This window comes from Aricia agestis, chromosome 8 (genome assembly GCF_905147365.1).
Source record: "Aricia agestis chromosome 8, ilAriAges1.1, whole genome shotgun sequence".
Lineage (NCBI taxonomy): Eukaryota > Metazoa > Arthropoda > Insecta > Lepidoptera > Lycaenidae > Aricia > Aricia agestis.
Window position 1 is genome coordinate 9,470,506 of NC_056413.1, and position 14,255 is coordinate 9,484,760.

The 14,255-nt window shown below is 35.6% G+C and overlaps 1 protein-coding gene across 1 annotated transcript; it reads right to left on the reverse strand.

Moving 5' to 3' along the window:
- Nucleotides 1-1,684: 1,684 nt before the first annotated feature.
- On the reverse strand, nt 1,685-12,531 carry LOC121729208 (ATP-binding cassette sub-family C member 4-like). The gene is made up of 24 exons (XM_042117634.1): nt 12,425-12,531; nt 10,592-10,837; nt 10,038-10,245; nt 9,629-9,854; nt 9,321-9,477; nt 8,940-9,189; nt 8,613-8,837; nt 8,367-8,534; nt 8,141-8,278; nt 7,889-8,056; nt 7,540-7,677; nt 7,336-7,417; nt 7,133-7,262; nt 6,744-6,956; nt 6,480-6,669; nt 6,258-6,394; nt 6,040-6,180; nt 4,781-4,884; nt 4,416-4,705; nt 4,215-4,337; nt 3,944-4,066; nt 3,659-3,819; nt 2,228-2,333; nt 1,685-1,837 (listed from the first exon to the last, which is right to left on the reverse strand). The coding sequence occupies exons 1-24, from the start codon at nt 12,493-12,495 to the stop codon at nt 1,739-1,741; spliced, it is 3,894 nt and encodes a 1,297-aa protein (XP_041973568.1). The 5' UTR covers nt 12,496-12,531; the 3' UTR covers nt 1,685-1,738.
- Between the last annotated feature and the right edge of the window lie 1,724 nt (nt 12,532-14,255).

Here is a 14,255-nt window from a genome sequence, read left to right on the forward strand (position 1 = left end):
GGTTAAAAGATTGATTGTGATTGGCTATTACAATTAGAAAGAGATGTACAGAAAGGGATAAAAACATTTACAAAAATTAGAAAGGGAAAAAAATTGAATAAGAAATATTTACAAGGTAATTATGATTGCCGCGCGAGAAACTGGCCGCGCCGCGGCGCGCGGCGCTGGCATCGCCCGAGTATAAATATGGGCTCTCGCGGCCCGCGAATTCAGTCCGCGCGCGCATTCCATACCGACGACGTCTCGCTGTCGGTCGCCGCCGTGCCGGTAATAATTGTAGTGCCGCCATTTTGTGAAGATGGAAGCTCTGCAAACGCCATGAAGACCGTAGCCACGCTGCGAAGATCCCTCGCTCCACGTAGCCTCGATGTGAAGACGCGTAGTGTTGTTGCGAAGAATTCTTATTGGAAAAATGCCTTTTTCAAGGCCGGTTCATGTCCGGTATTATTATACGGACAGCTGTTTTTCTTGTCATGCGAACGTACGTTCTTTGCAGAGCGATTTTCTTCTGTGTTTCATCTTCTATAACGAACGTATACAAAGACGGCGTGCGTTCTTTTCAGAGCGCGTTGTTTTCTTTGTTTCATCGGCGAACGAACGTAGGTACTGCTACAGTCCTTTTTGCTTATTAGTGATTGGTTTATTTTACGTGTGACGTAGCACCGGTGCGACATTATAACATTTGATTTTTTTTCAGAACCTTAGATAGGTACACTGACCTCCATTATGCGTACTTGTATAATGGAGGTCAGTGCTTAGATACTATCCCACTGCTGGGCAAAGGCCACCCCCAAGGTATTCCATCTGTCTCACTCCAACGCCACCGCAGGCCAGCCTGGCTCTTAGGCATCTAGTTCATCTCGTGATCTCGCCATCTTTTTCGAGGCCGTCCACGGCGGCGTCGCGCGGTCTTCACGACTGTGGTGACCTTTGCCCAACGGTCAGGTCAGGATGCATGCGGTTTGTAATAATTCTAAGGCAGTAGGTGCGAAGAGAATAATTTCGTCAGCAAACCGAAGGTTTGTCAGCCTTCTGTCACCAACGACAATACCCCTCGTCGTCCATGAAGCCGCCAGCTTTCGAAATACTTCCTCAAGGACATATTGTAAATAGTTTAGGAGAGAGCGGGACCCCTTTTGTGACTCCTTTGACTCATTTGATTGGTTGTTTATAAATTATTATATAAATAGCGCTTGGTCATAAAATCTTTCCCATTCGGAGTTTAAATAAAGACATGGCCTAGTCGTAATGAGCAAGGTGTTAACATAGGCGATTGCGGATTCTTGGAAATCTATTGTTATTTTTTTGTTGTCACGGTCACCGGTGTCCTTATGGGGCTTGATAGGTGGTTATGTTAAACTTTATAATATTGTATAAACGTGACATTCCGATTTTTGCCACAAGCGACCGCGACCGCCATAAATTCAAATAAAATGCCACTTTATGACCTAGGTCAGTGTTTCCCAACCTTTTTCAGCCACGGAACCTTAGGAAGTCAAGCACAGTTTTCAAGGGCGCCTTATTAAAATATACAGTAGAACAAAACGGATTATGTAAGGTCCAAAGATGACAGCGCGGTCCCCCCACACATACGAGTATACTCGCGGACTCCCAGGGGTCCACGGGCCACAGGTTGGGAAACACTGAATTAGGCTATAGGCTAGTAGAAATGCTTAATATAAAAGCTGGGCTCTCCAAATTAGTTTATTTCCTTTACAATTCGTTCAAACTTCAGGCTCTAGGATAATTCTTTCACCATCTTGGAAAAATGACTATCTTCATTCTGCAACAATTCTTGTGGATGATCAAATTCAATGATTTGTCCTTCTTCCATAACCTGAAACATCAAGAAATATTACTTAGAAGAGTAGTGCGCCTGCGGGGGCCTCCTATAAAAGTTTGTTGGTCCCCTTGAGCCTTGAGGTATAGTTGCCTTTTTTACTTTACGAAATTGAAAGTTTTTTACTTTTAAGGGTTAACCCTGGCAAAAATTCTGCTGCATTCAGTTTCATACAAAAGTCCTGTTTGATTCACACGAGCGTAATTTTGTGAGTCATGATTTGTGTGAAAATAGATATTTACGCGACCGAAATTCTGCGACTATTCTCACAAATTACGCTCGTTTGGATTCACCCTAAGAAATGATAGATATATTGGCATTAATTGATTGTTTTAAATATCAGATATCTACCAGCTTAAGTGTAGGTAACATAGAGAAATATCTTACAATGATCCTGTCAGCATCGGCTATAGTATGTAGACGATGAGCGACTGTCAGCACAGTGCAGTCAGAAAAGTTTTCACGAATGGATTTGTGGATTAGCTCGTCTGTCCTAGAAAATTAATTGGAATATTAAATAATGTTAATATTGGTCGCTGTTAACCCATCAATCCCCAAGTGGCAGCCGGATGCCGCATAACAATTGAAAATCTATTGTGTCTGCAACACCCACGATAGATGTGTTAAGCATTTGTGTATTAAGTTATTAACCCACAAATCACATTTTTTTTGAGCTGTCAATGCAGTTTTGTTCTAAATGATCTAAAGAACATGACTGCTTTCATAACTCAATACTTACTTAAATTTGTGGGATGCCGCAAGATATTAGATATAAATGCTCAGCGCGGCGTCCAATTAGGTACTTATACATACAATAATAATATATGAGAGGTAGTCTAAGCGATAAGTTGAGAATGGCGAAATATAGAGATATTAAGGGTTAAATTTCTTAAATGTTAATAGTTTCGGAGTTTTTAACCAAATCGTAATACCTTTTTTTTTGCAACCTAATTTGCTTATAACTTTTGCAATTTTTTGTGTGCTAATACACGCTTCCGATACATTTTTCTAGACGTCTTCCCGAATCTAATGAGCTATCGCACGTATTTTAGGACCCTTATCTCTATATTTCGCCATTCTCAACTTATCGCTTAGACTAAGGAGATAAATAGCAAGTACTACTTAGCTCATCTCTCATATTGTAAAAACTATTTTTCTAAGTATTAGAAAAATTCTATAATTAGCCTCGAAAAATTTTCATTGATATAATCACACTTATTTGCAGTAAGCTAAGTGGCTTCTAGTATGTCTTCTAAGCTTAGTTAAGAACCTACTGTCAAGACGCTAGCCCCGCCTACACACACCGTTATCCTCCAATCGTGATACAATGATTCCATGAATCTTGCTCCCGGGCAAAGTGCTTTACGCTGCAGCTAATAGTGAACAACATCGCGTAACAACGGTTCCCGCATTATAGCACGAAAGTTATAAAGGTCGTAAGTCTTAAATATGTTTTTGATGATTACTTAAAAATTAAATACAATACTAATATTTCCTTAAGCTATTATTTTATAAAGTGTGTGATTGTAGTAGTGCAAGTTATTTAATGATTGTAACTCAAAGAGTGTAACAGATATTTGTTAAAAAGCCCCGAAAGATTCATAATTTCGAAAAATAAAACTATCGAGTCAAAAAAGTGAATCGTGTTTTCGGTTAGCTAAATATCACATACATATACAATGATTAAAAAATCTCAATTTCATTTTAAAAGTCAACCGTCTTCCGGGATCGTAATACTTATTAGAAAACACAGCAAAATTTGACAGCCCGCTCTCTACTCGTTAATTTTACATTTTAGTTCAAAAGATTGTCTCTCACTTAGGATCCACATTAGCAGTGGCTTCGTCGAGGATGAGCAGTCTGTTGGAGGCGAGAGCGGCACGCGCCAGACACAACAGCTGACGCTCACCAGCGCTGAAGTTCAAGCCGCCTGATTCTACTGTTAAAGACAACGCCTTTATATTGTCCTTCAATCCAACCTATAAGTAATAATTATTTTTGTAATGTATAAAAATTAAAGTAGGTATGGTCTTAACATTTCTTACTAATAGATTTGTAACTTTTCCTGTGGAAAAAAAAAATCAAGTACTTGTAGTTATTTACCTGCTCTAAAGCTTTCCATATCTGTTCATCCGAATACAGATCAAATGGATCTAGATTGTACCGCAAACTCGCTGAGAACAGCACCGGTTCTTGAGGTATAATGGAAATTCTCGAACGTAGACCCTAAACGTAATTTAATTATTAACTCTCAGGAAATTGTAAAGGTTCTTTAAATTCGTAATAATTACAATTACCACGAATTTAAATGATTAAACAGTAATCAATAAAAGGATCTTCTGACTATTCAATAGGTATTCGCTTCCAAACTTACTTTTAGGTTGATTGTACCAGTATTAACATCGTCTATTAAAATTTGTCCGTCAACTTGAGCCAGCCGAAATATAGCAGATACTAACGACGTTTTTCCAGCACCAGTGCGCCCTACTATTCCAACCTGAATAAAGGGGACAATATTTAGTAATGAAAATAATTAGAAGATATTCCAGAAAAATTGCAGCAAAATAGATTTTACCTTCCAGCCGCCTTCGATGACAATGTTTAAATTTCGAAGAACAGGTTCCAAGCCCTCATCGTATCTTAGATACAGATCTTTAATTACTATACGACCTTGTTCTGGCCAATTCTTCGGTGGAAGAGTTTTGGGCGATACCTCTTGAGGAAGATTCGTGTATTCTAGGACTCTTTCCACGCTTGTCATTTGAGATACCACCTGAGTTATTTGTTTTATTCCATACTGTAACATGTTAATCAACACAAGAGCTTGGCTCACAGCAAGACCAACATTGCCAGATTTTGTAGAGCCTAAAATGACTCTTCAATGTTAAATGCAGTAAAAACAATTCAACTAAAATCTTACATATTGAAAAACTATTTTACCGTCATCTAGGAGCAGAAATGCGTAAGTAACTATTAGCACGAACAATGCTGCTATAAAGCTGAGCCATATAGCAAACGAAGTGTTAGTTGCAAGTGTTAAGTACCTGAAGCAACGAAAAGAAGAACAGTCATCAACACATTATTACAAAAAAGAAATGTTTACTAAATTAAAAGATTAAAAATCTTTGGATCCGACAGCTCGCTCTTAATCAAGCAATGATAAAATTAATATTCATACGCCTGTCTTTAAAGGCTCTAAAGTACTGTTCAGTGAATTTATTTCTATCATTACACTCATGGAAACTCATCAGCTCAACATAATATAATATTATGCTCAAATATCACTATAATCGTCCTTATAAATTTTAAGGAGAATAACATACCTCATAGATCTTATGATCAAATTGCTAACTTGGTAACCTAAACACCAAGATCGAATCATTTACATTGAAATAACATTATAATTTTGTAAATCGTTCGACAAATTCGGGTTTCATTCTTAAAGACGATTAAAAGTACCAATAATAAGGGTTATAATTAGATAATTCATGGTGTGGTGACTGGTGTTGGTGATAATGATGATGATGAATGTAACTTGCGTAGTAGCATATGCTTTCAGTTCTTAAACCAACTCCGAAACCCCTAAACTTGTATTTATAAGGAATCCGGATTTCTCTTAGCACCTTCGGAACCATGGTATATCTTATTGCAAAATCTTGCTTTTTGGTAGCATATGCTTAGGATACTTCATAAAAAATTGAAATCACTATATGTTTCCATATAAATTTTGAGGAGTTCCCTCGATTACTCATGGATGTATGGTGGAATGGTGGTGATGATGATGATAATTAATGAAATTTGCACAGTAGTATATGCTTTCAGTTCTTAAGACAACGTCGAAACCCCCAAACATGTATCTATAAGGAGTAAGGAGTTCTGTTCACCACCTTCGAACCATGGTTTATCCTGGTGCAAAATCTTACTTTTTGGTAACATATGCCTGAAATACTTCATATGAAACCAAAAAAATCATATGTTTCCATTTGAATTTTAAGGAGTTCCCTCGATTACTCATGGATCCCATCATCAGGTACCACTTTTCTGAACATGGTACCAAATTAGAGTAATACCCTATACAACAAAACAAAAATTTTGAAAATCGGTTCACAAACGGCGGAGTAATCGTTGAACATACATAAAAAAATATCCACAGCGGAACGTATAACCTCCTCGTTTTTGGAAGTCGGTTAAAAAATTACCAGGCCGAAGTGTGAACGTCTTGTTTCTCATCGAACTGCGCCAATAACATGGTTTGGGCATCACAAGCCCGCACTGTTGTAAGACCTGCCATCGTTGCGGCTACATGGGAGAACACTGGACTACGTGTCACACCTTCGAGTCTAAAAATATTAAATTATGAACTCATTTTGTATCAATTATCTGCAGTCAGAAATTCTAAAGCTGTTATATAATTTACCTTTTAACACTTTGAGCAGTACTCACGTACACCATCGACCATAAGTACATGAAAACGCCACAAAATATTGCAGCCAATACCATGTACGGATTCATAATAGTGACCACTGCTATTATACCGCAGGTAACCAAAGCTATCTAAAATAATGTCAATGTTTAAGTACCTATGTAAGTATTAGAACAGCATGGGTTTGGTTTTATGATGTTTTTACATTATACCCACCTGAATACTTTCAAGAAACATTTTCGGCAAAATTTCGTCTACAACTCCCATGTCTTTGGAAAATCTGTTCAATATTCTGCCAGAGGGATTAACTGTGAAAAACCTCATTGTAGCCGTAAGAATGTTACTGAACATTTTCTTATGCAGCTTTACTGAGCTACGCATACATATTGCCATGAATAGGAAGGATCTGTAAGAATTAAGTTTTAAATTTAGCTCACGAGATAGAATAGGCAAGAGACTTGGAGGAAATTTTATCGTTACCTGCCAGTTGTAAACAATATACACCCTAGTAATGTTGCACTCCAAATGTATATAAAATACAAATGAACCGTGCTTTCTTGGTTATTTGTTATCAATGGACTTACAGACGATTTAGAACCATTCAAATTTTTAGTGACAACCGATGTAATATTAAAATTGGAATCAAGATTGTTAGCATTATTTTGTTTTAAACGTGTTTCAATGCTGTTGATCCTGCAAGATAAATAAAAATATTAAAATTCCCCAAGAGTTTATTGATAGTTTTAATTAAACATTAAAACCGACAATCTCAATTAAGAAAGTTGGTACCAAACTCAATTGAACAAAATGTGTAACTTTGCAGTCATGTTATTGCCAGAAAAAGAGCTAAGATTTCAAAACATACTTACCAATGTGTAAACCAAAGATCACTTGAAGATGTAATGATTTGTGCTATAACAATGGTAATAACTGTCCAAGTCAACATACTCTTGCCAGAGCTGAAGAAATATTTTTTATACACGTCATTTGTTACCCTTCCTAGAATTAAGATGCTCCATAATATAAAAACTAAAAGGCATTATTAAAAAAAAAAAAGAGTTTTATTACGTACCCTTTTTAATAAATTCATCGGTTTCTTGAGGTTCCCCATTTTCATCCCTTTCGGGTCTTGTATCCATATCAAGCATACTGGACTAGTAAGAAAAAGGTAGAGACTGTGAAAGAGTATTTCATGGTTCTTATGACTTTGATTAATTAATTTAATCATTGAGAGTTATGACAATTTATAATTTTAACAAAAAGCGTACCTACTTACTTTTGATTTATATTCCTTTTTTATATTTGTCTTACTCTTCTTATATCGATTGTCTATACAATCGTTTCTTTCAAAGGTCTCTTTCATAAACTCTGTATTTGAAATCTTTTTATATGTACCTTGCGCTTCAATTTCTCCCTAAAATTTATGAAGAGCAGAAGAGCACAGTCTAAATTATTTTAATATTAAAATATTATTTTTATGTTTAAAACAACTGATGCACCCATGCACCTAAGTAAACTGAGTATGGATTTGTAAAGCATTTAGAGCCATTATTAAACTGCAAACGTTTTTTTGGGTTTACTCCAGGAGCCTCCTGGGCCCTGGCAGGAGGTATATTTATACTCACATTTCTGAGTATGACGACTTTGTCAGCAGTCTTGAGGTGATGTAGCTGGTGCGTGACCAGCACGCGCGTGGAGTGCCGCAGCAGGCCGTTGACGCACTCCGACACCAGGTGCTTGCCCACGTGTGTGTCCACCGCCGACAGCGGGTCGTCCAGGAGATATATGTCAGCCTGGGAATATTTCAAGTCGTTAGGCTCTTGCTCAACAAGTAGTCATTAGTTTTCTAGAGTTATAGTCCTCTATACTGTACTAACCTTCCGGTAACAGGCACGTGCCAAACTGACTCGAGCTTTTTGACCACCGCTTAGAGTAACTCCTCTGTCTCCTACTACAGTTGAGTCCCCATTTGGCAGCAGTTCTAGGTCGTGAATAAGTGCACAGGCCTGAATAACCTACAAATAGAGTAATGTTTCATTACACAATAGAATTTGAATCAATGAAACAAACTGTGATATTCCTTATTTAATATATTATGTTTACCTTATCGTACAGTGTTTGATTATAAGGTAAACCAAAAAGTATATTTTGACGAATTGTTCCTGCAAATAGCCACGGTTCTTGACAGGCATAAGATATTTTTGCATTTCCCAATGACAATTCTCCATTAGACAATTCTAGTTCCCCTAAAATCACTTGCAGTAACGAGGACTATAAGAATGGAGAAATAATTAATAACTGGAGTAATAACAACATAAGATTACAAATTATTGAAATATTTCAAATCACCTTTCCGGATCCTACAGGACCAATAATGCCAATGAATTCTCCAGGGTTTATCGAAAGTGATACATTACATAACGAAGGGACAGTAGAGCTTGAATCCCATAAGGCATGTGCTGCCTTTAAATCCAAGGCAGCAATTTGTACTCCTTGATTTGCATCTTTTGGGTTTGGTAAGAGGTGTTTTTCGTTAGAAGCTTTCTTGTTACCTTCATCAAGCAATAGAAATTCCTAAAGGCCAATTAATATGTCCCATTACAAACAAAATTTTTATTAAGTAACTGAATTTCAAAAAGTAATAATTTCGAAATATGTATTTAAAGATAAACTTACTTCTATTCGTTTAACGGAAATTTTCGATTCACCAAAATATGTTAATGCCCACGGAAAAAGTATGCTGCAGGCTCTTTGTAATAGATTATAATTTTGGACTAGGGAGAAAGCTATTCCTGATCGAATGAGACCTCCACCAACAGTAAAACTTACTACAGCAGCAAAAAGAACCAACCTCTCAGTAAATATCATTATTGCTGTTGAAAAACCTTTGATCATGGATGTTTTTGTAATGAATCTAATTTCCAACCTAAGAATTAAAAGTTAAAAAAGTGTGTTAATTAATTTAAATGTTAAAAATAATGAAATGTTAAAAAAGTGTTAATACATAAAAAGTAACAACTTTCTACTTTTGCTTGACTTTGCACTTAATCGACTTACTTTCGTAATTTATCTACTATTTTTTCAAAATAGTTCTCCCAAGCGTACATTCTGATTACTTGGACTCCGTTTACTAATTCATTCATAACTTTGATACGTTCATCTGTTCGTTTAGCTATTTTCCTTCTGAGGTCAGTTTGTAGAACACTTAAATAAGCTGAAACAAAATGTTTGTTTAAATGTACCATTTCGTTTTCTGCTTTTGCATTAGGTACGTTTACATATTTAGGAATCTAAAATATCGTTTTAAAGTTCTTCATGTAACAACTTTGTTTCCTTCCAAGTAGTGAAATAATGTAGGTACTCACATTGCATTAATAAAGTTTGGAGAAGTATCACAACAAGGCCAGCTAGAGTCGCCCATCCGATACACTGCCATACCAGGTAAGACACATAAACAATCAGGATTGGCATTACCCAAATGTAGTGTAGATATAAGGACGCTAAATCAAAACGATTCACATCGTTAGACATAATGTTTATCACTTGACCAGCGTCAGTCTTTTTTATTCCTCGATGGTTCAATTTTAGAACCTATGACCAATACAAAATTTGTGTGTAGGTACTCGTAAATGTTGAAAGTTGTTAAATCACAGTCATAGAGGTAATAGGCAGATACTTATAGATTTACAATATTAATATTGAAAGACAAAGTTGCATTAAAGAGACTATTGCAGAGTAAATTATGAACGTACGTACGAAACGTTCGAAACGTACCTTCCTATACATTAGGGAACAACATGCCACCCTCACTCTCATACCGACAGCACCTTGTAGAAGTTCCAAGTGGTTGATCAACAAAGGTATACCAATGATACATAGGTTCATTATTAAATTGTTTACATGTGCATATAAATAATCATGCGAAGTTTTTTCTCCCGAGAAGTAGCCTACAAATAGAGCCAGAGTGTATGGTACCATCGGCCTGAAATATTGAAAATGTTTGCTATCGTACCATCAGAGAACATTAATCCATAGGCAGATGACGTACCTACGTAATTTGGTTGACTGCAAAGATCTTTAAGTTAACTGACGCTTGAATGTTAGTTGTAAATCCTGATCTGGAATTGACGTAACCCAAGCGCAGGTCCCCCATCTGCCTATGAATTAATTTCTTACTATTGAAAATTTAATGACCACATTTTGTATCTATATATATGTATATAAATTAGAGGTAAGTACATAGATACAAAGTAATTTCTACATATATACTAAGTATTTTATATCTACGTAGAATTTTTTGGTCATTTAAAGCTATAATAATTATTTACCATACGGCTATAAAAAGTACTCCAACTCCGATGCCATACAGCATGTATTCAAACCAAAAACATTTTATGATAGCTTTGCCAAGCAAAGGTTGTGTGTTACTGGCTTCGGCCGCTTGTACTTCTTTAAGCCATGCTTTTTCTAAGCGATCTCCCAAGTATTCCGATCTGTCTTTTTTTGGAGGTCTCCATAGATCTTCTATAGTAATACCATGCTTGTGCCCTTTATGAAAGAGGCGAAAGCACCACCTATTTTAGTAAGAAATAATAAGTGAAAAATTGTGAATTAATACATTGATTGGTTGAAGCTAAGGTATGGGGATTGGGGTGGGATACTAGATAATAGTTAGTGCTAAGGTGAAATAAGATGTCGATGAGAAGGTATTTAAAACAAAAATACCTACTAAAAATATTGTAAGGTAAAAGCACTAATAGCAGACGCTTTAAGGAAACATGGAACATTTGAATATTGTAAAATATATAATATTTATTAAAATAAAGGATTGATAACTTCTTCCATGTCTTCAGTAACTCTTACAAAATAAAACTATTATGATTATTCACTGACAAATCAATTAAAAAATAAATTATTGGTCTTTTTGTAAACTTAGTCATAACAACTAATAGATGACATCACAGTTAACGAACACCACTAATAGTAGACACCAATATGAACTAATATTTGACATAGAACATTACATTACATTTAACATTTTTCCTATTACTAGGTCTTTATTTGCCGTTTTTTCAAAAGATTTCATTTACTTCATCATAGTAACTACATGCATATGAAATATTATCCACGTTGTCTCCAGATTCTGATGCTAAAACTATCTTTCCTTTTATTTTTATTTTTCATATATTTTTTCCTAGCAAATTTATTTTGAGTTTTTAGTCTCCATGCTTCTCTTGCCTCTTCTTTTTTCTCCTTTCTTTTCTCAGCTCTCCTTTTTCTTCTTTTTACTGCTAAAAACTAAAGCAATCGATTTTTAGACCAGACAAGGTCTAATATGTCAATGTTTAGGTACAGTAGTTCTAATTTGTTAGCTTGTTAATAGAATTATATTTTCAGAGAATATTGATAATATTTGCAGTAGAATAAACTACAAAATAACTTTAGTATGTATTGCAAAATGATGATATGAGTTGCATGTCATCTATTAGGTTTTTTACATTTTCAAGAACTAATAGTAGACACCCTTTATACTGTTAGGAAAAATTGATAAAAAATCATAAATAAACATTAATTAGTGTAAACGACATGACCATTAATCCAATGAAATCAATAGAAATTACAAAAATCAAATAAATGTATTCAAAACTTACGTGCAAAATTTCGCCTTCCTTAACCTATTTGTTAAGAAACTGCTGAAAACTGATCCCATTTTAAAAATTTGGTTCCCGAAGGCGTCCCTAATATATTTTTTCACATAGCTTGAGAAGCTTATAAAATTTATAGTGTTGAGAAAAAATTAGACTAATTCTTATTTTTATGGTATTTTTGTCGTAAGTGTCATCTATTAGTTCCGAGTCTACCATAAGTGCTTTTACCTTAATTACAAGTAAAATAATCGATACGGAATTTTAAAAGTTGATATTTTTATTATTCACGATAGAAAATACATTTTTAAGTTTAATGTTAGTACTATAAATAAAATGCTGTCACGAAATGATAAGGAAATGAGGTCGTTTAAACCTTGGACTGGTAGAATCTTAATATTATGTAGGTGTTTTTATAGTATCGAAAATTAGCATAAACATTTTACATTCACCTACTTATTTAGTTACAAACAAACATAACTCGATAAAAATTATGTGAAGAATAACGTAACTTACCAAAATAATATTTTAGAAGAGATACCCTTTTCTTGAGGACTGTTTGTATTTAAGTTTATTTTTAAGTCCATGATAATATTGTAACTCTTGAACAGGCACTGTACGTAGTTGACTATAATAGTCTAGATAACAAAAACGACTGAATGTAATAACTCGTGCATAGATTAAATTTTATCTAAAGACGAAACATAAATTCATATTAAGTACTTATATAAATATTAATTTTAAACATGTCACTGACGGAATCAACAATCAAAACGAGTACATACATGAAAATAACTAGACGTCCCGCGCGGCTTCGCCCGCGTAAATTAGGAATTTTACAGAGACCGTACATTTTCCCATAAAAAATATTTCCCCCGTTTTTCCCACATTTTCCTTAGTTTCTTCGGTCGTATTAGTCTTAGCGTTATAATTTAATATAGCCTATAGTCTTACTCGATAAATGATCTATTTAACATTGAGATAAGTTTTTAAATCGGACCTGTAGTTCCTGAGATTGACGCGTTCAAGCAAACATACTCTTCAGGTTTATAATATTAGGTAGTAGGTATAGATTTTTTTTATTATCGCTTGACAAACTCGAGTCTCGAATTCTCGATCTAAAGGACTATTTTTTTTTAACGGGCAATAGGCCCACCACACATTCCCACCACTACAACTCCTGTGTCGCCAGGATCAACAGTGGTAACCAACCACGAAAACCCTTTGATATGATCTCAGGAATGCCCTAGGGACAAGCTAAATCTGTCTTGGGACCCGCAACGAAATTAATCAGAAGAAATGTAGGAGTAGGAGATATCCAATTTCGCTCCCCAAGCAAAGCGGGAGACAGCCAAATTGTAATGACATTGATGTCCGAACAAAGGGGGAAGCACCACGGGAGAAAAGTTTGTTATACTTTATACAATATGCCTAATTCATAAAAAAAATGTCATTTATTTAAATGGCAAACTTGTGTTCGATTGTTTCCAATAGTATTTATGGCAAAAACGTTTGAAAGCACGGAAATTCCTTGCGCTGCCTACGAGGTCATCGAAATAGACGACTCCAGAGACACATTGGAGGCTGTTTAACAGATCGGTTCTTTCCTCATGCCAGAGACCGCACTCCCAGAGTACGTGATGAGCAGTTTGTTCTTGCGGGCTGTCTTTGGTCGAGCACTCGCAAAAAGGAGATGGAACTAATTTAAATCCATGAAGTTTAGCTTTAAAATTACCGTGACCAGTTAGGAATTGTGCGACGCAATGATCTATTTCTATCCAATGCATGGCGAGTCGTTCACGAACCGAAGGAAAGAAATTGTACAGGTGACGACCTTTGATCGAGTTATCCCACCGTTCCTGCCACTCGGATATAAGATTTTGTAGTGTAAATATTCAAATAGTCTATTCACTTTATTTCTGTCTCTCATAGTTAAGAAATCAGGGGATCGGGGAATCTAAAGGACTATGAAATGGTAGTGATGATGATGAATGTAATTTGCATAGTAGCATATGCTTTCTGTTCTTAAAACAGCGCCGAAACTCCCAAACTTGTATCTATAAAGAATCAGGAGTTCTCTCAGCACCTTCCGAACCACGGTATAACAGGTATATCTCGGTGCAAAATCTTAGTTGTTGGTAGCATATGCTTAGAATACTTCTCACGAAACCGAAGTCACCACATGTTTCCCTATAAGTTTTGAGGAGTTCCCTCGATTACTTATGGATCCTTCATCAGATCACCACTTTTGTGAATATTTTGGGATGATACCGTATATACCAAATGAAAAAATTTGAAAATCGGTTAACAAACGACGGAGTAATCGTTGAATATAAGAAAACGAACA